We start from the raw sequence: 25,635 nt of genomic DNA on the forward strand, positions 1-25,635 counted from the left end.
TTTACCACCCATTCAAGTAGCTTCTAAAAGATGTTCTTTTTTAAACACCCACTCCCAACTCCCCATCAGTGTTTTAGAACTGAAGATGCTACTTGAATGAGTGGTGTAACGTCTTCAAGAATCTCTAAATGTCCAGTTGCCCTTGTTTCAGCTTGTTTGTTGGATATACCATGACCTGGATGACTCAGATTTACCTTTCCTACAATCATCCCATAAACATGAAGGACATCAGCCTTGCATTAACTAACACAGACCAAAATAATAGTTTTACTGGCAGCAGAAAACTGCAGTAACTGCAGGCTTCCTTGTTGATTTATTCACTCAGACTTTTGGCCATCGGAGGTCGTATTAGACCTATAAACAACCCAGAGCCAATTTTAACCTACAAAATCTATGAAGGTTTCCATGGAAAAGCCCTTATTAAAAAACTCAATTTAAACGATTTAGAGTGGAACAACCGTAATTTTGAAGAGACAGTTGTCCTGGGCCCGGCCAAGGCAGTTTATTTAGAGACTAAATGGAATAGTGAATAAAAGAGGAGGCCTTGAGCAGGCTGGTACACAAACGTCCTTGATATTCAACCTTTACAATATTTTTATGACTCAGACAGACGTTCTGTTAAACAGGGAAAACATCATTCAGAAGGAAATGTAGTTTCTTAATTACAGTGTACTGCAACAAACTACTGAAAAAAACTATCCCAGTCCTATATAACCCTAATCATGCCTTCCCTTTATTTAACACCGTACTGATTTCATTAAATATGGTGTGAGTCTGTAGATCTATATTTGTTCTTATTGCATCTTGGGTGTGTTCACCCCTGTACATCGAGCTGTATCTGAGTCTGAATTTGTGATTATCCAAAATGCATGTTAATCCCAGATATGATCAGTAACACCTAACCTAACCTAATCCTAAATTTAACTGACCTGATATTACCTAATTTAAACTACTCACCCTAACCTAATCTAGCCTAAGATAAAATAAGATGAAATATCAGTCAGAGAAGTCATTGTCCCATGGGAAATACAAAGATTCAGAGAAAACATTGGCCAGTAGGACCACTAGTTTTGTTTCTATGTCAAATTGACATCATGTTGTTCCAATTTTCTTCACCAGTCGCCTGATTTTACAATTGTTCGCACAAGGTTTTCTACCATTGCATGCCTTGCAGCCACAAAACCAATATCCTCTAGGTGATTATGACACTTCCACAAAATAATATTGACTCAGGGCATATAGTTCAAATTAACTTCTGTTATGCACTATACCTGTCAGTGCTGGTGGGGCATGATTCATTTGAGATTTTCAAGTTTTTGCTGTTGTTTAATAGTTATAAATTGTGTTGTTGTTGTTGCCGTACTGATACAGTTACTCACTAGTCTGGGAAATTAAACAACCCTTGTGTTTTCTGTAGTCAAAGACCGGTGACCCTAAATTTTGTCTCCAGAGACGGCTCCTCATGGACATGATAACTAATAGTTTCTCTCAGACAGGAGTCTTCAGCCTCAGCTTGGGTAGCAAAAATGGAAGCTTAGTTCACATTACGAGATATCACTGCAAATGACACAAAATGCTATTATGTGGTGGCTGCCCTCAGGAGTTAGACAGCAGCTAATGTGGGGAGCCTCATCAAAAATCAGCAGCAGCAGGATAAATACCAGACCTTCAAGGCTCACCTGTCAAAAACTTTTTAACTTGATGACGCTGAGCAGGCTGTCCAATTCCTCTCTCCACCAGGTCCCTGCAACAGCATGCCCTCTGAACTCATGGACAGAATGCCAACTCTCCAGTTTCCTCTTCACACAACTATTTTCCCAACAGCTGCTTTGGTTGAGGCGGCTAATAAACTTTTCTTGGCCAGTCAACAATCCTGCTCAGCCATGCTTCTTACCCAAGCCCACTTTGGCACAAACCCATTATTAGTTGTATGTCCATTTTAATTTTGAGTTCTGGGCTAGCACATACTAATGTGGCATCAAAGTATCTGGCTTCTGCTGAGTGCTGTGCTGTTACCACAGACTCAACAATCTCACAATGCTTGACAGATACCCAGTCAACCCACCGGCCAGGAAATGTCTTGCTCTTCAAAGTGAACCTTGCAATCAGGTACATGTCCATCAGCTGGTTCTCCTGAAAATAGATAGATAGATAGATAGATACTTTATTAATTCCGAGGGAAATTCAAGCATCCAGTAGCAGTAACATACATTGAACATAAAATACAAAAGCTATATAAAAAATATAAAGTGACTAGAAATAAAATATTTATACAACTATAAACTATGTTAAAAATATAAAGTGACCTGTTAGAAATAGTGAGAAATAGTGAGGATTAAGACTGTTTTAGTTCTTGTGTACAACGTTCAGCCTTAAGAACTCCTTGCCAAAGTTTTAGGCGACATTTTCATCTTCAGAACCACGGCAGAACACCTGTCCTATAACCGGACTTAGTGGGCTTAGCCAACGTAGGCTAATCATCAACCCTACCCAGTTCAGGCTAACCCCCATCATTGTCCTCAGGCCCTGCATCAGCACGCAGTACTTCTGCAGTTGAAACTGGACGGCGTTATGAACCTCACCTGTCTCACCCACGGTCATGTTCATGCTGGAATTCCTCAGCATTGTGAACTTCTCCCATCTCTTTATCCCCTGGGTTGCTCAACTCATGCGGCCTCTGTACTTTGCTTTCTGGAAACTTTCGCAATATTAGAATAGCTCAAAATTATGAACCCTCTTCATTCAAAAACATTCTTTCATTTAAATATAGGATATCAGCAGGTGATGCGTGACAAGGCATTAACATAACAGTAGGGTTGCTACCAGGAGCTTTATTAAGAGTGCCTTTCCCATATTGTTTGGGTCCCACAGACACTACTCCTCTGTCCTATACAAATAAGGAATATAATTACAAGTCAGCTCAGTATATTTGTATGCAGCTAAGTATGCGCAGTACTAAAGTGATACATATTCCAGTTATGATAGACTGCCACACGGGCCAAGTTATGTGTGCTGTGAATAACAAATGTTATGACTATATCTAACTTGCAAAATATTACCGAGTACATTGGGGTTAAGGTTGAAGTATACCTCTGGTGAGTATACCAGGTAACACCAGGAACAAGAAAAAATCTTGAAATGTAATGATCAAAGACTTTTTTTGGGGTTGATTTGCAAAGACATCATAATGATATGACTGTTACTGGTCAGGGGATGACTTTACGTCATTCTCTCCTTTGCCTTGGCATACCAAACTAGGTCAGAACTACTGGCCCATTTATTCTTGGCATCTGAGTGGGCTCTGTGATTAGAGGCTTTGTTCCCTCTTACTTTGTCCATTGTCCAGTCCTTCCTGAACATGCTTTGAAGGTGAATTCAGTCATTCATTGCACTAAGTGTTAATATTTGAATAAATGATGTTGTCTGGGTAGTGGGTTGAGAAAGTGTTCATTTGCTGTTGAAAAGCTAACAAGTAGGAGGGCGAAATGGTTGCTCTGAGCTAGTCACAACTTTCCATTACTGCACCTTACACTACGACAACAGCGTATCTTGGTTCTGTGAAACAGCAAAACTAATATCACCCATCTGTCAAGCACTTTAAGGCTGGGCTCTTGACCATTATAAAGCTTTTTCTATGTAATCACTGCCCCATTCAGATTTGGTATTAACATATGTCCTTGGTGATCAGATCACAAGCGGTACATATGAAAATAACACAGAGCCTATATAATTTGGGGCACAGAACAAGATTGTGCAAATGGGTGCTTTACACAATGCTACCACTCACTCTTTCAGAAAAATAAACAGTGCTATTTATTGTTTGTGCACATATATATTCATTCATCTTCTGTAACTGTTTGTCCTGTGAAGGGTCGCGGGGGGGCTGGAGCCTATTCCATCAAACGAGAGGCGGGGTACACCGTGGACAGGGCGCCAGTCTATGGCAGGGCTAACACAGAGAGACAGACAACCATTCACACTCACACCCACGGCCAATTTAGAATCACCAATTAACCTAATGAGCATGTCTTTGGACAGTGGGAGGAAGCTGGAGCACCCGGAGAGAACCCACGCAGACACAGGGAGAACATGCAAACTCCACACAGAAAGGCCCAGTCGGCCCATGGATTCGAACCCGGAACCTTCTTCCTGTGAGGCATCAGAGCTAACCACCATCCTCACTCTAACTTAATCATATCATCGACTGGCGGAAAGCTGAGACTTGAACTTCAACACTGGAAGCATCCATAGGCACAGTAATGCCACTACTGTACTGTTTGAAGCAGTGGAACAGCCTGCCATTGTTGAGGAAATATGCTAACTGAACACTGCATGGCAATTAGCATAAATCAACATGAACACATGGCTAATTAAATACACGATGCTGGCGTATTTGATAATTTGATTTGTTCATTTATGCGATTGATCCCAAATGAACTGTCAGTGTGTCTTGTATATGTTCTTACCAGTACCCAACGTTGTCCACTTGTGACCATATCATTCATGTTAATACCAGGTCTGAACAGGGCCTCAGATTGGTTGACAACCATCACTTGGAGCTGGGCATGTTAGCATTAGGAGTATTTACCATTCTTCTTCTTTTTCGTATTTGTAGTTTCTTTCTATCTCACACAGCATCCTTCCTCCCATCTTGTTCCCTTGTCTTTTGCACAAGTAAAAACACCCCCTGTTGTACTTAATGTTGTGTTGATTTCTCCCGGCCATTTTGTTATTTTTTCTCATTTAAAGAACACGGGTTGTGTACAAACACAAACGGAATTTCACACGGAAAATGATGATATTCCCAATAGTCTCATCTTATTATTATTCCTTCGCTTGTTAAACTGTTTGCCTCGGGTTGCTTTTAGACAACAGTTGCCTTGTACCAGTGTTTTCACTGATGTTACCATTTGAATACGAAGCATTTTGTAAATAAAACTTCCCATTTCGTAACCACAAATGCGTAAGTTCCATTTGAAGACAGCAAGTCGGAGAGATTCCCAAATAACCGTCTCAATATACAGACTCCTTTCTGTGATAGTGTTTTTCTAATATAGGCCTAATGTCCACCGTACCTACTAACTTTACTGCACTTACTTAATCATGGAATTAAGTAAGTGCAGTACCAGCACACAGATCTGAGGGGTGAAATCAGCTGTGGACTTAATATTGTACCATCCTTCACACTATTATCAAACTATTTTTGAATAATTTGGAACATATGAAAATATAAAATTCTCATTTTCCTTTCGTGAATGAGAATGAGACTGATAATGAATGTGGTAAATTAATCTGTGTGCTTCTTTCACGTCCAGCCACAGTTGTGTGGTGACCTGAATATGTGTTTTCGGTTCACACCCCATGGTGGTGAAGGGGGAGCTAGCACGGCCCTGGCTGCATGCCAGCCGGACCTTCACTGATCCCCTCCACTCCAATTCCCACCCTTTCTGAGTCATGCGCTATGGCCGATCCAGAAGACACAAAATGAAAAATGGGAAACACTTAGTAAAGCATTAATAGACATTAGTAAGCAGTTTATAATGTAGTTACAAATGCTTCATTGTGTGCAGTTATTATTAAACTTTATGTCTGTCTACATTAAAATTACTAAATGACTCATGACTGAATTCTAAAGACTGTCCTAAATGCTAGTGGAGTTAAACCAATAATTTGCCTTGCACAGACTTCCAGCACTGTACTAAACTGGCAAGTCATGATCTTTCGATTAGTTTGGAAAGCTCAATACTGTGCCAGGATATAATCAGAACAATTGCTTTCATTCCCAGGTGCAGGTTATGGATTTCGATGGTGAAGTCAATACGGCAAGCTCATTAACAATGGTACGAGTCAGCCTCGGGAGATTCAGAATTATTATTTCTCATGCGGTCATAAGATAAAACCTACTACCACTGCCGTCAAGTTTTGAGAGTAGATTCTTGCGCTACAAAAAAGACAAGTGCAAAAATATTAAAACACTATGGAAAATGCTTAACTGTCCAATGTACCAGACTATACTGTTGAGAATTTTCCAAGCATCATCCAGTTTCATTATCCCCGTCTTCACAGTCTCGCTCTCTGTTGCTTGTGTTCCTGAAACGGCTCCTCTCCACAATTTTCCTCCGTGTGTCTCCACTCTCTAGTGCCTCAGGAGAACACAAAAACATCCGCCAGTGCCACAATCAAGGCTCCCCAATGCCCAGCCACTCTCTCTGTTGCTGCTTCTTAGTCTCAGTAGGGTGGACCCTGCCTATGGTAACCTTATAGGTAGACTGGTGTCGTGCCCCCAGTGGAGATTTGTGCATTTGGTTTCTAGGGATCAACAAGGTCTTACCTGGATGGAATGATGTCATGCACTGCATTTAGGAATGCTACAACTATTGCAAGACAGTTGCATAAGCACAGAATCAAAATCAGGTATGTTGTGAACACATTCATTCTGTCAAGGATACAACACAAGCGGCGCTTGGCATATTTTTTTGGTTTGTTTTGTGCTGTGACTACTGTACTACGTACTGTTTAGGGGATTTGTTGAGGGTGATGTGTTGCATACACTGAAAAACATTCTGCTCTTCCACACTTTCTACATTTTTCTTAATTTTAACCACGAACTTTAAGATGAACTTAAGATGACCTCCATTCTATGTGAACCTGCAACAGAAACATACACAGACGATACACAGAGGATAAAGAAAAGATGGAGAAAAATTACAAAAAGAACTATGAGTTCAGTCAAAAGCCGAGCTGATCTCAGACATGCACGTTCCCACAGATACAGTTGGCACATCCCCTGCTTGCTTGCTCAAAACATTCAGCTGTTTGATGCAAGATAACAAATGGATCAGCTGCCGAATATGTGCAAACAAGTTGATGAAAATTCCCGTATTTTATCTGAACATGCATTAAGAGTGTCCTCTCCCCTGCTGACATAATGTGCCGATGGGACTCTTAAGGTTCATGGAGAGTTCATGGAACATGGAGAGTCCATCAACATTAACAGTGACATTAGGAAAATTGTAGTTTAAGCACTGTTTCACTGCACCCAGATGATCCCAATCAGGCTGTCTTTAGACTGGAATTGACACATTTTAGATTGGTTTATGGATCTTTTGTAAAAACTTAGGAATGGTTTTTCTTATTCAAATCGGTGGATATCTGACAACTTGAAATCTGCTTTGTGAAAAGGTAGCCGGTTCTCCTCCAGCTTAAGCAGCATTCAGGTGGTGAGTTGGCAGTCTTCCCACTATAAACCTGCCTACACACTCAGTCAGCAAAAATTCTTTGAAAACCCGTTTTCTAGTCTAAAACTCAGATGTCAGAAACAAACAAACAGCAAAAAAAAAAAAAAAAAAGCATCCTACCCAGGGCTGTTCTGTCATAACCAATACCAGAACCATTCTCAAAATCAAGCTTTATACAAAGCTCACATCTGCTGTCAAATCTCTTTGTAGATCACCCTGGACTGAGTCCAACTTAAATTCATTCAGTCGTTTCGCAGCATTTCTGTTGTATTCTAGAGTCCTGCTACTACCCTTACACTGAATGTATAACCGTAGTTTCCTGCTGTAATTCCCGTAGTTTCTATGACTCCACTGTTTTATGCTATAAATATCCTGCTGCAATAATTATTGTGTACACTGGAACACTTTCTGTTTTAATTCAATTTAAATCCATATGTATATCTGTACATATGCACATACTCTGCACTTACTACTTCTACACTTCTGGTTCGAGGCTAGATGCCTTGTGCATAAACATGTGTAACGACAATAAAGTTGAATCTAATCTAATCTAATCTAGTTGTTTTCATTTGTAGGCAGATAGGATGATCCAACAGTGTCTGAAATGACCATCTGCAATGAAAAGGTCTATAACTGTCAGAAGCAGGGTCTTTAGCGACTTGTATGGCAACCAAGCGTCTCATGAGATCCTGAGATGAGTTTTATATGTTATGACAATAGCGCTGGATTTGCAAAGAGCAAAAAAGGGAGTGTACGGTGTATGTACTGAGTCCTCCAATGTGAATGATCATACTGGGCTCTGGCTCAGTAAGTAGATCAGGTTGTCTGCAAATCAGAGGATTAGTGGTTCAATCCCTGGTGCATAGACCTAATGCCAAAGTGCCTGTGGCATGTTGTCACCTGGGCATGTTTTTAAAATGAATTTCATTCAGCAAAGCCCTGATCTCATTGACACGATTACCCACATGCTTATCGGGATGGTTGTAAAAACTTAAGGTTTTGTGGACACATCCATTGACCCAGACCTCCTTTGTTGTTGGTGAGCAGGTGTTTAACAGTCAGATGGCAAACACACAGACATCTGACTATAGTTGATAATAATAAGATATGTAACATAATGTATGTATGGGGATGTAATGAAACAGTGAAAAACATGATTTTCATCGGTCTGGGTTTCTACTATTTGGAGGCATATTGACAAACTATGACAAACTACCAGGGAGGGCATTGATCCCCTCCCAGGTCCAGTCTGAGTGCTTCAAGGCACATGATGAACCTGTTTCCCCATTAGCCAGCTGCCTCAGTGTCCCACTGTGTGTCCCATGAAAAGCTCACTAACAACGGTTAAGGGCTGACCCGTATGTTGCACGAGTTTCTGACCAGCTACTGCAGAAAGAGACCAAGACCTTAGACAGAAACAAAAACCTTCTACAGACTGAATCATTCAGTTCAGCTGCTGTGCACCAAATTACCACATTTATTACAAAATGCAGTTCATCGAATGATATTTGAGGCAGCGGCATAATATTAATGTGTCCTCCCTGTTAATGCAGGGTATGCGGTTCAACTTCTAATTTGTAAGCTGTATAGTAAAATATCTTGCTGAGTAATAGCTTATGTGAATAGTGTGAAAAGTGTTCTTGCCAGATTCCCCATTGACCTCCACAGTGACACACAATAGACTAGAAAATAAAGAATTTCTTTGTTATTCCTATTTTTATGCATTACACATAAAATTGAGACTTCTGCAACAAGTCTTGAATGTCACCCAACCGTAAACCAACTAATGAACACCCAGAATGCACTGGCTGTTGTTGAATTCACAAACACACATTTGGGACATTTCAACCTTTCACTCCATGCAATGCACTGGTTCATCTTGATGAAGTGTCTGCCTCGAAAAGGGAATAAAAATAAATTATGGCTTAATTCAGTTTTGTTGCAGCAGTTTCAGGTTCATAGCGTTGCACATTCTGTCTCACTGTCAGACTGGTAGAATACAGGCGCTGATGTTAACAGTAATACCTGTGTTTCTCCTACACAGTATAGCTGTGACAAAGGTCTGGAGAGCTAACCACAGCCATTGGAACTAATCTAAGCCTTGAATGTTATCAATTTATGAATCACAGTGTGTACAAAATGTTTGAACCAGACCTCCATCAGGTACTGTACGCTAGCAGCTTCCACACATCATGTGCTTTTTAACAGTGTGACATGTTACATTTTAAGTAACAAGACATTTGTGACGATCTATTATCCATGATGCTTTTTGACTTAATTGTATATTTGATTTGCATTTTTAGCCATGTTATTAGTGGCTATATAATGTATAACATTTTTAGTTAAACATTCAGTTCATGTATTGCTGTGCCTAAGGTTCGGATATAGTCCAAAATGATCATCATCTGTCCAAATGAATGAAATCTTTTCCAGTTCCTTGGCATTCACTATATTGTATTTTGTGGTGGTAATCAAAGCCAAGACCTGACTGTGTGTGATTTAATAAGTTTCATAAAGATGACTTTATTTAAGCATATATCATGAACTTTTTCAGACATTTCTAATATTAACAGCAATTTGATGTCACTGAACTGAGTACTAGGGCCAGACCTGATGATTATTTTCATTGTTGAATCTATTATGAATCAGTCTGTTGATTGCTTTCGTGATTCACTGGATAATTATCAGTCTATAAACTACCAGAAAACTCTTAAACGTTTCAAGTTAAGAGGGTAAATTAACATATCCACGTCTTGTTCCGTCAGACCAAACAATCAAAATACTAGGGATATATTCAGTTTACTGTAACAGAACACCAAGAACAAGCCTAATATTTGCATTTCGTTAGGACTGAACGTGCATTTTCAGCAGTTTTCCTTCTGACACTGTTTAAACAATTAATTGGTTACCAGAATAGCTGTTGATTAATTTTCTGTGGATCAAATAACAATCCCCCTCAAACAAGCGTTTTCCTCTGAGATCAGGGAGCTACAAGTTACAGAGAGAATTTCATTTTGTTAAATCGTATAACACGAGTCGCATTATTAGCTTTCTTTCTATAGCAACAGTCAGCGGGTTACACCTGGCTCATTAAACGGCAGACAGGAATAAAAGCCTGATAGGAGTCGAGGACGGTGGAGTAGCTCACAGAAGACGATGAAAGATAAATTTCCATATGCTATTTGCACTTCACATGTCTCCTCTAAAGACGCTGATCACTGTGACAGCTAGCTGAGAGACATGACCACACTCCCACCGCTTCCGCTGCTCTGCTGGCTGTTGAGTGTACGGGAAGAAAAGGGCTTCCAGCTGCACCTGTAACAGTCATGTCTCCATCAGAGACTCTGACATGCTGGGGTTTGACACACCAAACTCTCTTCACCGACACAAGTAACTGAGGCTTCACAGGCTTTGATGGAGTGATGGCGATACGGGTAGCCCCAGGATAGGGGAGAGTGAGAAAGAAAGACACCAGTAGATGTTTTGTACCAGGATGTTTGATTAAAAATGCTAGTTCCTTTTAACATCTGCATCACTTGTTATGAAAAACAAAATTGCACTCACTTGGACTGACATCATAAAAAAGTACACAGATCAGGCATAACATTATGACCAGCTTCCTAATACTGTGTAGGTCTCCCTTGTGTCTCCAGACAGTTGTGACTCATCAGAGAATGGACAATGGAGGGTGTCCTGTAGTGTCTGGAAAGAGAATGTTGTTAGTGGGGGTCCTATGGGTTGAGGGGAGGGGGTCTCTGTGGATCAGGTTTGTTCCAGTGCATCCCACAGATACTTGGAGGCCAGGTCAACACCTTGTGCTGTTTTTCATCTTTTTTTGAGTTGTTCCTGAACCATTGTTGTGTGGGTGCCTGTGTCAGGCTGCATCCTGCTGCTGCTGCCATCAAGGAGTGTCATGAGTGGGGGTGCCTGGTCTGGTCTATGTGGGTGATACATGTCTAACATTCACATGAATGCCAGGTCCAAACGTGTCCCAGCAGAACAATTGTCACAAGATGGTCAAAGTTATTTACTTTTCCTGTCAGTGGTTTTAATGTTGTGGCTGATTGGTGTATAAGACAAGGAGAATACCATAAACAATGTTCCTTCTGACCAATTATATGTTTCCTTTTTAAAACCAGCATGATAATTATAATCTCAACTGACTGACATAATAAATCATTTTGCTGGAAGCTGTTGTTCTTTCCGTAACTCTTGAATTCTTGATTAGCTGTCAGAACGTCTGTCTTGAATGAATTAACTAATTAATCCACAGAAAAACAACTTTTTTTTACACTTATATATATATATATATATATATATATATATATATATACAAACAGCTGAGATGACTTGTCTTCGTTGATTCCTCTGATTGTAAATGTATTATGTAAATCAACCAGTCAGTTGTTGAAGCCATTATGAAAAGATGCATTTACCTTGAATAAACCTAAATTGCAAAATACCTAAAATAAAAATTGCAGCCAAAGTGGAAAATGAGAATCAGTGGATATACTGTGTACTGTTGCCGAGCCCCCTCCTGAAGGAGCAGTGGGGGTCCTTCCAGACCTACAGAGTGATTTGGCACTGAGGCGTGATGGGTGCCCTATGAGCCAGGCACTCTGAGTCAGTTGCATTTTAAATTGCCATTGACGGAATCACTCTATCAGTAAATAAAGATGAATCATGCTGAACCTTGGAGTAGGCTCTTATTGAAAATTGCTTTAGTCAGTGTTTTCTAATGACAGTCCTCTCAATGCCATGTGATTCATAATGTGGCATCACAGAAACGTGACCACCACGACTTCTTTCGTACGCAGTGGACATTTTTACAAACTTATATTTCAGAGGAGATTTGAATTCGAGGCTGTCAGTGATGTGGTGATGTGCGGGGCTGGAGGATTCCTCTCCTCTCATTGCGCAGGATGATACTGCAGCTCCGCTACGGCTTCACACTCCAACCCACCATGAAAAGGCTCCCTCTAGTGATGCGTTCAGGCCCTCCGAAAAAAAAATGGGAATGAGCCCTTAAGTTTTTAAAGACGCTAAAGTGAGGACGTTGACGTCTTATAGCTTTGTACATGACTTGTCGTAAGACATTTTGTGTTTATGCTGAAGTGACTCATAAGTAGTGTTGCTGCCTTGGCTCGACAACAGGGATTCTCATTTTGGTTATGATTAATTATGATACAGGGTAACCACCTGTTGAATATTACCACACATTGCTGTATTGTAAAGAGATTGCTATGGCGTATGGTGTCCCAGGTAGTAGACTACTAAACTTACAAATAGTTTGAGCTTATTTTCGTTTTTTGTTTTATCATTAATATTTTGCGCATATAATCGATTTGCTGAGTAGACTAGTCAACTGATTCTGTTCCAATTTTCTTAATAAAAAATATTAAAAGAGATTAAAATTAGTTAATGTGTTTTTATTGCTATTAACTATGTTTACTGTTAAGGTGAAAAAGGCAGAGTTTGCTCTCTGGCTGCCTGAGTCGTTTCATCTCCGAGACCTCCGAGTATAAACCGTGTACCGGTGAACGCACCACTCCGATTAGAAAAGCTACAGCCCAGGTAACCAATCAGGGGCCGCAGCCCTCCCACGCCCGTCAATGAAACGCGCGCGGAGGCGGGCCCGCGGTTATCTAAAGGCTCGGGCTTGGTTTCACGGCGCCGTCTGCTCTTGTCCCATTGGCGCAGGTGAACCGTCTCAGGATGCGAGAGGAGAGCGGAGGAGAGGGGAAGAGAGAGGGGAAAGCACCGATGGAAAAGTGTCCAGGGCTCGGTTAACAAGAAGAAAAAAACAAAAACAAAAACAAAAAAAAACAAGGATACCGGCCGGCTTCAGTTTGTCTCGGGCCACTCGGCGATGACAGATTCACCGAAAGGGGCACTTTGAGATATGATGAGATTTATTTCTGGTCGGCAATAGTACTATGATTTGGTATGTGGCCACTTTGATAGCAAGTGTATTCAGCACCCGAGGAACGGCCGCTCAAGGTGAGTCGAAGTGCAGCATCTGTATCCAATCTTTGCTCAAGTTTTAACTTAGCCCCGCTGCTTTATAAAGCGTCTCCCCGCTTGTCTGTTGGCCAACTTTGAATGTGTCGCTTGTATGTTCAAATGTTTCACACTTTGCGTCATGAAGTTCATACGTGTGATCGTCACCTGAGTGGAGCCGGGCGGCAGATGATGATGGAGACACACCGGTTCACTGTTAAAAGGGAATATGCCGATTTAAAACCCGGTTTAAGCCCCGCTTATTCCCTCAGCAATGCAACACACAGATGCGTGCTTTTCAGTGATAAATGACACTGTGTTAGTTGCGACGTTTTTGGCTCCAGACTGTTTTGCAGCCTATTCTGCTTGACGCCTTCCTCCCGAGACGTGTGAGTTTGCTGAAGGCTGCAGCAGCATGGTTCCCCGCGCTTCACACCGACTTACCAGCGTTTGTCAAACGTGAAGGCAAATGTGATTAGTATGGTGCGCTGGTGTGGATGTCATTAAAACGCTATGAGTGGATTAACCTCTTCCTCGGGAGCTGCTCAGACCGAGTCACCGCGGGCTCTTTCCGCTAGAGGGAGCGCTTTGTCATTGAGGGGATTTTAAACAGTTCCCAGGCTCCTTTCCTGTCACTCATGTTGTGATGCAACTTTGATCAGGCGCATCCTGACTTTATCTGAGCCTAAAACGACTTGACAAACGCACTGGCCTCGTGGGTGAGAGATACATCGACCAGGCATAACATTATGACCACCTTCCTAATATTGTCTAGGTCTCCCTTGTACCTCCAGAAACAGTTGTGACTCATCAGAGAATGGATGTGGGCCTTCTGAGGGTGTCTTGTGGTGTCTGGCAACAGAATGTTGTTAGCTGGTGCCTTTGGGTCCTATGGGCTGAGGGGAGAGGGCTCTGTGGATCAGGCTTGTTTCAGTGCATCCCACAGATACTCGATCAGTTTGGGATTTCCCAGCAGAACATTGTATTGTCACAAGATGGTCAGTGTTATTTACTTCAGTATTTACTGTCAGTGGTTTTAATGTTGTGGCTGATCGGTGTAAGTCAAACAAGCCACCTGCACCTGATCTCCTTGTGGAGGGCTGGGAGGAGGAAAGGGACTCTTCCTATGTATGCTCATATTCAAATGGGAAGTGGACTATAATTAAGTGATACTTGGATTTTTGTACAGAAATGTCAATATTTAAACATCACAATTTTCAATAGGGCTAGGTTTTTCTTTAAAAAAAAGATCTTTCACTTTGAAAGATCCAATATAAATTCATAAAATCCTCTGATTGATGTTTAAAATAAATGGCATTTCCTGCATCCTCTCATCAGAAATCTCACTGTGACCGGTTTTGCACTAATAATCGTGTAAAATGGCGCACTGAGATTAGTCCACATGTGAGGGTAGGTCCAAAACTACCAGACCTGAAAGCTGATTGAACTAAAAAAAAACAGTATATCAAACAGAAAAAAGCTGCACAAAAAGCAAAGCCACATGCAAGATGTACCAACTAGTTATGGAATTACCACAAACCTCTGGAACCAATGAAAACATTAGTTTTGTGAAAATTTCTTTCAGCAAAACTGTGTCAAAGCTGAAATCAGGACCTTGTGAATTAGAATCAAATTGTTTTTTGGAGTCAGTAACAGTACTCAGCCCTAATTTCCAAAACAATGTCCAAATCCCAAAGGAATACCATTGGCTATCAGATAAAACCAGGAAGCAGCCAATTATTTATTTTGGAGTATTTATTTAAACATAAATGTGCTGATTTGAACAGAATATGTCGACTCATCGCAAAGTTTACTAAAAAAGCCTGCATGTATGAAAGGTCAAAAGTTGAGACCTTGACGGTTGAGAAACGATTGCTGTTGTTTTGTATTTATATATATATTTTTATCCAGCAGAGGGCAGTAATACGACCAGTTGCTCAAAACTGCCAAACCCCCAAAAGAACAAACTATTTGCACACTTAAGAAACTTGAAAATGCTCATCTCTGTAGCTGAACCACTGAATATTTGGACTAATATAGTGAATTTAGTTTTCTTGTTGGTGGTGGTCAAAGGCTTTGAGTCGTCGCTAGCATGGCGTCACTGCTTTTGAGAGGAATTCCAAGTTGTTACCAGGTAGTTTCTGCACATACAGACCTATTATAATTAAACCGCTTAAATTTCAGTTAACGTTGCACTGGCTGGACTTTTTCTACCTGGAGTTTCCATGTTGTCCTAATTACAATCAATAAATCTGAACTTTTGTTGTTTTTAATTCAGTAAAAGCTCAAAGATATAGCGCTCAAATATGTCATCATTACGTTTGCATAGATTAATCAACTACTCAGAAAATCGACTAATCAAAACACAATAATCGTTTGTTGCAGCTCTAACTTAAAGCGTGTATTGCGTACACGTGGGTTTGTCTCACGTCGATGACGACATGGGCAGGGAGGCATGTGGCGGGCAAGTACAGCTGCAGCAGTGTTGCACTTTATCTAAAAAAATGTCCCCCCCCCTCTTTTCCTTTCCCTCCCGACTCCTCATCTTCAAGAGACTGGAGAAATGGAGGAAATTGGGACAGCGTCTGTGTCTCATCATCACTGATTAGATGATGCGCGTGTGATGAAGGAGCGCTTGATGATATCAGCAAACATTCTGTCACTGAGTGTTAGGTTTTTGACACAGAATCCTGCAGGTTTACATATATTTATTTTTGTTGGCATCCGTCCGTCTCGTGCGACTGGGCTCGTCTGGCTACGCGGCTAACAGTTATGTAATGTCCCGTCTAAAGAGGATACCGTTAAGCATCGTCTGCCAAAAGGAGGAGACTTAGGGAGATGTTTTTAAGCGGCTTCCCCTCATCTCTTCGGCGGGTGGGACAGCAGGCGACTCGGCAGGAGGAGGAGCAACTGTGACTGGACTTGTGTTTTGCAAAGAGTGTCCCTTCAGTCAGTCGGGTTATGCATATGGTTCTTGTCCTCTGATGCGATGGAGAGCTGCAGCATCCGGACACACAACCACAGAAACACACACCGGCCTGCAGGAGCTACTCAGGACGGCATCCTCGCGGCAGAGTTCTGCTGTCTCAAGCTGGCAGCTGGCAAATGGCTCGACTTACGCCAGTGACAACCCTGGATCTGAGCCAGAGAGCCTCTCTTCCTCTCTTCTCCCCTCCCCTTATCCTTCCCTAACTCTGCACCGCTTTCCTCTCACTTTTCTCTTCTGACTCAGGGCCTCAATACCCTCCACTCCCCCTCTCGTCTTTCCTCTCCTCTCTGCTCCGTCCATCCGTCGTGTTGTCCTCTTCTGTACACTCGGATGAACTCGCTCCCCTCCAGGTTTCAAGTGGCCTCTCGCAGCATGGCCGGGTGTTTGAGGGAAGGGAACATGGTGGGTTGTGCTAATGGAGGCTCAGGGTGCGCTCCACAGCGACCGTCTGCTTCCATTCACGCGCACACACACACCCACCCACACACACACACACACAGACTCTTGTTGCCCCTACCCACAGACACATGCAACATATGCACACATGTCAACATACAACCATCCCCTCTGGGAGCAGTGTGTCTTTAACTGGGATCTGAACATATGCCCACTAACAGGCTGTTTGCCCCGGTCTAAGTTGGACTAATTATGAGTAAGCTGTGAGATAAATGCCACTCAGTTGCTAGATAAATACATATGCCACAACATGCCAACAGGGCTGGGGATTAGGGGGGTGGGTAGTGGTGTATGTGTGATTTTTTTTTTGGAGTGGAGTGGATGGTAACAACAGAAAAACAAAAGGTTTTAGCGCTAAAAGCTTTTTACTGTAGGAATTTTCACACCTAACCTGTTGCTGTTGGTTCAGTCAGACTCTGATGTGTTTGTGTTTAGTTCAGGTGATGCGAGCTGGTAAGAAACCAAAGAACCCAACATATGCTATTTAGTGCTGAAAGGCACTAAAACAGACAAAAGACTTTACCTGGTTCGTAGATCTGTGATTCTAAGATTAAGCTACAGTTTTTGAACTGTTCAGGAAGCAATCAGCATAAGTAACGTTACTGTAAGTTATGTGGTAACCACAGTAACACCCATGCACACCAGTGTGTGAGTATAAGGATGTCTCCATGATCAATCTAAGTCCGTTAAACTTCAGTCTGTTGCGTTTGCGATCTCACGACGGAATGATTCTTTAGATGCTTCACCTTCTTCATGACGTTATGTACTTGCAGTCTACGCTATAGTAATAACCTGCTAGTAAATAGTGACATCCCCTAAACTGTCCAGTCAGAGAGTAACTTGACTGTCTGTATGGCTTGATGTGACAGCTACTGTATATATAGTTTGTAGTATTACAATTTCCAGATGTAAAATTGGGATCACTCAGGGAAGATCTAAGGAAAGATGCTGGGAGCGGCAGTAGGGGAAATGTAACAGTTTGACTCATACTAGAGACTAAAATGCAGAATGTGCTGAAACATTTTTAACCACCATCAATTTGGCACATATAACCATGACAGCTGTTCAGTTGAAACTACAGAGAGTATATAGGTGGACTGCTCCTCAACAGTGAAGCCAAAGCAAGTAGAGCTCCCCCTGGTGACTGTCTGCAGTACAGGTCATGAGCTCCACCTCCTTCATGTTTGTGGATGGGACTTGGGCCAAACTAAATCAGTAAAATACACATCAAATAATCTTTTTTTAAGGATGGTTTCTGTCATTTTAAGTAGTTAATATAATGTTGATGGGTGGCACAATGGCGTGGTGGTTGGCACTGATGCCTCACAGCAAGAAGGCTCTGGGTTCAAATCCATCGCCCGCGTCCCTCTAGAGGACAAGCGGTTACAGAAAATGAATGAATGAATATCATGTTGATGGTCACTCTCGGACCGTACTGCGCAGACTCTGGCTCCAAACTCACAAGATGGCGCCACCTGTATCCCCAGGAAAATAGCGTCAGTTTGCCAATGCAAGGAAGAGGGGACGCATTGTCCATATTTATATACAGTCTATGGTTGAAACTCATAGATTTTTGATTACGCACATCTGTTCATACAGTATTACCAGAGGCTTAATGGTAAAACATGAAGAGCAGAGTGTATAATTCGAGTTAAAACTTAACCAACGTTAAAAAGTGTTGGTTGAACTGAACTCTAGTTTGCTGGTAAATGGTGCACGTAGCTGAGGATCCTCATGACTGTCAGTCCATGCAAAACCGAGAAAAGGTGCAATGTCAGGTTGGCCTGTGCAAAATTCGCTTGCGGCGGTATTGAGAACCGAAAGGAATAAAAGCATTTATTTGTGCCTGTTTTCCAGCTTCTAGTCAAACAAGTAATAAATGAAATTAATTCTGAAAAGAACCAACTATCGAAGGAAATTCTAAGATTACCCTTTTTTTCGCATCTCAGATTTGAAGATCACATCTTGAGTTTTAGATGACTATCACAGGCATTTTTACTGTGTATTGACATTTTGTTAGCCCAAGCAGTCAACAAGGAAATAGAACAGACAGGTTAATCAATAATGGCAATGAATGTAACCTTTCCTCTACTAATAATTCACATTTCTCATCATTATGGAGTTTATTTTTGAGTGAAATGAGATTTAAACTAGAACTCTGTACTTACAGAAAACTTTCTAACTTGGGATTTGGTGATGCAGTCAGAGCATGTGTATTTTGGGATGCTCTGTGTACCTAAACGGAGATGGCACGGAGCGCTGCTGTCTAATTAATTCCCTCAAACTTTCCTGGTATCTCAGTTTTTTGATGATCCCTACAGAATGATCTCTAAATGAGCAGTCTAGCTGTAAGTGGGTGGCTGCTTGGCAAAAACAAAGCTGCTGACCAAGAAAAGGGAGTCTCATGTCTCATTGGCAGCGTAGATTTAAAGCCTTTGGGTGTTCAGCATTTTCTCACTGGTGGCTTCAGGACTTCTTGGATTTGGCCTTTTATTGATCTGATCACTGCTGTTAATGACTAAATGGCTCAACATATAAATTGCTAGGATCTCTGTTGTTCACAGATTTTTTTCTGGACATTGAACCAGAGTCTTGGCCCAGTTGTCAGAATCTCTCCATCACTCTATATTAATGCTATCTAGATTTCAAGGGTCAGATTTCCTTCCTGCACCGTACATGTTCTTTAAACTTCAACCTCCGAGATTAGTGTGAAAGTGTGTGTACGTGGGTGTAGGTGCGAAGAAGAAGAACATAGCCACATGAGCCCCGTAGCTTCAGATAAAACGATCTCTGAATCCAGCATTCAGCTTTCTGTATTGAGGTCACACATCCTGATAAAATAAGTCCTATCTGAGCTTAAAGCCTCTTGAATATTGAACTAGAAAAAAGTTTTAAGTTGGCAGTTGTTGGTGTTTATTTTTAGCCTTAATTTTCCTGCTGTCAACCTCATGTTGTGCCAACATTCTTGGGCAAGTTTTCACACTAGTTTACAGAAGTGGAGGACCCACATGTTCCCTGTATGTTCTATTGATTTGAAGGATATTGAAAAAAAAAAAGAAAATACATCTTATACAACAGTTTTCCTATCAAGATATACATCATGAAATTAATTTGTTGTATTCTGATGAGTTTATAGATTACCTTAATCTTTTTTCTACTTTGCTTGTACTTGGATGCATGGATACACCGGTCAGCCACAACATTAAAACCACTGACAGGAGAAGTAAATAACATTGACCATCTTGTGACAATACAATGTTCTGCGCATAAACCTTTGGACCTGGCATTCATGTGGATGTTACTTAGACCTGTAGCACCCACCTAGACCAGCCCCCCCCCCCCCCCCCCCCCTCCACTCCAAAGGAATGACACTCCTTGATGGCAGCAGCCATCCCCAGCAGGATGCAGCCTGACACAGGCACACACACAAAACAGCACAAAGTGTTGACCTGGCCTCCAAATTCACTAGATCCCAAACTGATCAAGTATCTGTGGAATGTACTGGAACAAGCCTGATCCACAGAGGTCCCTCCCCTCAATCCATAGGACCCAAAGGCCCCCACTAACAACATTCTGTTGCCAGACACCACAGGACACCCTCAGAAGGCCCATGTCCATTCTCTGATGAGTCACAACTGTTTTGGAGGCACAAGGGAGACCTACACAATATTAGTTATAATGTTATGCCTGATCGTGAATATTTAAAGGAGTAGTTATCTGTTTTGCTTGTCCTGTTACCTTGTTTGTCCGTTCAATAAGTGGACACAAAAAACAACTTTTTATATTAAAACTACAGCATGTTGTGTTTTCCCCTCAGTATGGGCCGTGCATGCGTGTTCCTTAAAGAGTGTCCCATGATGAAGTTTGGAAATGAAGCCTCTGCTTCTACAGTATATTGGGACTGGGTTAATTGAACGTCAGTTAGGTTTAAATAAAATGATCCTCATACATGATGATGGATTGACTTGTTCACTCCAGTCAGTCCAGCTGCTGGAAACAGCTGCAACGGCTAGAACAGATATCCACTTTATCAGGGAATCTGTCACCATTTACTGAGACTGCTAACATGCATTTATACTCAGAGCAAGAAGTATTGCTTCATCACTTTAGTTTTCATTTTAGTTTTCACCTGTTGCTAAACAGAAAGTTTAATGAGATGGAGATGCTCTAGTACCAGGTTGCGGTTTTCTGACAGTTACAGTATAGCACGTTGCATGTTCTTCGGCTTCTTCAACAACAGTTATATTAACAATTAATCATTCTTATCCGTACTTTATCATAGAGGAAATATCAGTGTTTATATTGCTGATATAGCCAAACTCTGTTGCCAAGCACAGGCGCGTGATGTTATTGAGGAGATTTTTCTGAGATGAACTTGGAGTTGTTAGTGTTTGGTTGTGCACTGTAATGTGCTGGGGACATCTCCATGCACAGGGAAAGCTTCACTCCCACTGAGCTTAATGAAAAGTGGCACCCCTGTTGCTTGGGGCAAATGGCACACTCCATAAAAGTCACCAACCTTTAGATGTCAATCAGCCTGGTATTTGGGCCAAGGAGTGGTGACGGACGGCTGCTATCAAGCCCCCAAGCTCCCAGCAGCGTCCATTTTGGTTCAGTGAAGTAGTGTGCTGGGGATGCTCGGTTGCATGGACTGACGGGAAAGATTGTCGTGAAGAGGTGCTTCGTGTGCAGTTTTAGATTGTTGTTGATCCCCATCAGCTATGTACAAATGAGCAGTCCACAGAACTGTGGTGTTTTACTAAGGACAGTCTGTTTCTATTTTGGTCCAGTCAGGACAGAATCGCACCTGACTCCTGTTTGCAGCATGGTTATTAATGCTGTCATGTTTTGAGGCAGGCAGACTATGGACTGCTTCCTGCCACTGCTATCTTTAAAACTGTTTAAAGAGGGGATGCTTCAGTATTTATATGCTTGCAGTGGAGGATCACAGATAAGATTAATTACTATGACTTAATGGTACACACTATTGTTGACTTAAATTTACTCTCAATAAGCTTGGAAATGTTTCTATATATGTATCAGAATTTGCCTTCGCTGCATTTGTTTTCAAGTTCCACTTGTATTTATCTGTACTATCGCTCAGTGCCAGGGTTTGTCGCTTAATTCAATGTGGTGGAGGATCGACGCTCCTTATCTAGTGTTGCCTTCCTGTGTAACTTCAATTATATATCACTCCTGAAAAGAGCAAGGAGGCAGCAGAGAAGAATGTTCGGGTTCACTGGCGTAGTTCAGCATGGATAAAGACACTATCTCACAGGATGCACTAGTTGTCTCTTAGGTCACATAAAGGCAACTGCTATTTTTTTTATTTTTTTTTATTCTGAAACATCCTTCCTTCTAACTCTCTCGCTGCTACTCCTCAGATCTGGGAGCGACTAAAATAAACTGCGGTCATTAAAGATAAGTGTCTGTATGGTATGCGGATCACCGATGAAGTGTTGGAGCAGCCTCGCAGAACACCGCTTCAGGACGCCATTGGTCTCCTATACGTGTACCGATTACAGCGTACCAGTGTCCTTTAGCTGACTCATCTTAAAGCTGCCCAGTTAGTAATTGCTGTAGCCCTTCTGCGGCAGTTAGGTTACACAGAAAGACACATCATCAAAACTTTGTCCACTTGTATTGACATCTTGTGTCCCTGTGGAGTATTAGGATTCTATTTTAGTCTAATTTCCTTAATTAGTGCTGAATTACAAGTCGAAGCAAAGTGAGGTTTCATTTTGAGTGTACATGTTTCGGTTAAGAAAAGGTGCAGCATGTCTGGTATGGTAAATTCAGAAGCCTAAACACGTCTACATACATTTCCAAATGGTAAAACTTAGACAGAAGTTCACGTGCTGCCTAAAAAAGCAAGTAAATTCAACTTGAAGAAAACCTCAATTCAGTGATATCTAATCATCATTTCCTGTTTAACCCTAAAACTATGAGTTAAAACTTGTTCCATTATCCACTGAAGTAAACTAATTTTATCTTGTCAGATGAATTTATAATTCCTCGCTATTTCAACTAAACAACTACTCTCTATTCATATCTATTGCCATTTTAACTTGAGAACACTGATATTTCTCATCTTGACGACTAACTGCAGGTTTTAAAGTTTACCTAAACTTCTCATAGATTCAACTCACATCTTGTTTGTTCAAATTTGAAACATTTATTTTAAAATATACTGACAAGATGTACAAAGGTTGGTATTGGCATTTGAAAGAATGCCTTCACTTAATGCCATTCAGGCCGTTTAGAGAAGAGGACATTAAAATTTCATTCACCACCACCAAAAAAAAAAAAAAAAAAGCCGCTTTGAAAAGCATTCCTATTAGGGAAACGGGTTCTAAAATCCCCACATCCAGTACGCTTATGATGCCAGTATTTTGGTTTAATATTCTTTTGTAGAGCTTTGTTTCAAAGGTATTGAAATTTTATAGTAATAGTTCTCTCTATTTCAAAAAGTATGAAAATAGCTGCAGCCTCTGTATTTCCCAGTATTCTCTTTCCATCACCCCTCCTCCTCCCCCATTGCTCTTCTATACTCAAAACTTAAGGACATTGAGTTAAATGAACATTGACCACACAGACATAATGAATTTCAGTCAGTGGGCTACTTTAAGTTTACTTTGAGAAAACCTTTAAAATTGAGTTCAACATCCAAAAACCTGTCATGACTATTGGAGTTAAAGAGAAGAAAAATGTTCACATAATGGTTACTCTAGCTAGTACTGTGAGGTCTATTATCCAGGGCTTGTTTGTTGAAGTTGGACTACTGAATGTTAAAATGTTTTTTGCAGTTTGCGTCAAGTGGTTGTGTACATAGCTTCACATTAATCACATATGACAGGGGACTCGTGACATTAACAGTGGCCAGTTTGTGACATGGTTTGAGTCACCAAATGATGCCAGAAGACGACTTGTGATCTCTTGATGATCTACTGTCCTGGTGCGTTGTGTCACCACAGTGAATCACTTTTTGTGGAGTTAGATGCCAATGAATCCACTACCAACTTCATGCTGGGGTTTCAACACCTCACAGGAGAAAAGATGAAGATGGAGGGGGAAATAGCCTCAGCTATTCATTAAAGGGGAATTACCGTTTTTTGCAACCTGGACCTTATTTCTGGCATAAAATTCGATCTTTTACTCACCCATATAACTTTGGTGCCATTTGGAGTCGTTCGGAAGGTATTTAGATCCGCGTATATCCATATAGTGGGAGTGACTGGGGCACCGAAACGCACGATCTAAATAACATATTATCTGCAGCTAAACACGTTCATTTCACCAATATTTTGTTATGATACGCTAGTGCTATTCCCCGTTGAGTCTGGAGTTACCTGTTATCATCATCCGGTTTCTGTAGATTGACCTGCTAACCTCTGACCTGGATGATGTCATCTCTGAGCGCCGTTTACCTGTAATTTGCTACTGCTAGTTTTTTGCAACATGGCTGAATATTTTTTCGATTCCGAGGTTGTGGACCACGACTTTTGTTTATGATGGACGTCCTTACCGTTTTGAGCCAGAGTATATGGATGAGGAGCTCGTTGAAAGGAGGATGCGTAGGCAGAGAGAGGAACAGCTGGCCAAAGAACAACAAACCGCTGCACATCCGCGAATAGATAACAGGTAACTCTGGACTCAACAGGGAATAGCACTAGCTATTGCGTTTCGGTGCCCCTGTCACTCCTGCTATATGGATATACGCGGATCTAAATATTGTCCAAATGACTCCAAATGACACCAAAGGGTGAGTAAATGATCGTATTTTATGCCAGAAATAAGGTTCAGGTAATGGTAATTCCCCTTTAAGCAGTCCAAAGGATTATTTTGACATCCTTCTGCTTGCTAGAACGAAATACATCTATGTATATTTTTGCACCATTATTGGGAAATGAGAAAAATAACTCCCATTTTTTCTCCCAAAACCACATGAACATACAAGGTAAAGTGTTAAATGCAATTAATTGCCCCTTCCAAAATAGATTAGAGGTGTTGGAAATTTCTCGCACTGCTACTGACTTGGCAGCAAAGAGCAGTTCTTAATTATGGAAGGGGAAATGATTGTCTTTCTTTCTGTGCTATGTCCCTTAGATTATAGCCTTCATTAGCACATTGTTCACAGCTGCATGTGGTTTTCAGTTGGTCATTTGGATACGCAGATGTACACTGTAACACAGGCCAAAATAAGCATTATTCCAGTCATTGTTCTGAAGGACTATGAGGACCGTAGTTCAGGAGCTTGAGATGTTTTCATGAAGATGCCATAGCTAACTTGATGCATTGTCCAATTTTCTGTCCATAATCCAGGGATATTGTAGCCATTGAGCCATTCTGAGCAGGTCTGCCCGTCTCACAAGCCTTGTCATGTCCATGTGACTTTTCTATTATGACATGGCAATAAACCTTTGCACATTGTTTATAGACGACGATAATGCATTCTGTCTCCAGTTTGTGTCTGGAGTCAGATCAAACCCACACGCTCAAAAGAAAGCCTTTGCTCAAGTTGCTTAAAGATCCCTGCATCCATGGTACAGCGCTCCCTCACTTCTCACCCGCTGCCAGTTTTACAGGCATGGGCTCGTCTACACTGGCTGTTAAACACAGAAAGCAATTAGATGGGTCAGTGGATAAGGTATGCTCATTTTACCAGACGGAGCAGGGTCTGGAAGTTGGCAGTATAATACATTTCAAATGTAAAGTGTGTTTCTACTAAAATAAGCCAGATATCAGTGCTTGTTTGGAATGGAGCATTTCAGAACTACATGATTCATACCCGTACCATTTTCATTTGGTGGGTTTTTAGTGCAGCAGTGTGGTTTTTGGTAATGGCTTCCTGCTAACATACATCTTGGTTGCTCTGTCGAGTTCTGTACAGTTTCTCAGAGGACTATACTCCATTACGCCCACCCTTCACCTCCCCTTCTCACTCCCCTCCAC

At 41.4% G+C, this 25,635-nt stretch overlaps 1 protein-coding gene across 1 annotated transcript in view; it reads left to right on the plus strand.

Moving 5' to 3' along the window:
• Nucleotides 1-13,007: 13,007 nt before the first annotated feature.
• The window catches only part of igsf9bb (immunoglobulin superfamily, member 9Bb), a gene marked incomplete at its 3' end in the record, with an annotated part of 102,844 nt that continues 90,216 nt past the window's right edge, over nt 13,008-25,635 (plus strand). Inside the window, exon 1 of the mRNA XM_084565162.1 lies at nt 13,008-13,238. Within this exon, the coding sequence (XP_084421288.1) occupies nt 13,175-13,238 (64 nt within the window). The 5' untranslated portion in view covers nt 13,008-13,174. The remainder of the gene's footprint in view (nt 13,239-25,635) is intronic.

The sequence above is a fragment of the Chelon labrosus genome (genome assembly GCF_963514085.1).
Source record: "Chelon labrosus genome assembly, chromosome: 17".
Classification (NCBI taxonomy): domain Eukaryota; kingdom Metazoa; phylum Chordata; class Actinopteri; order Mugiliformes; family Mugilidae; genus Chelon; species Chelon labrosus.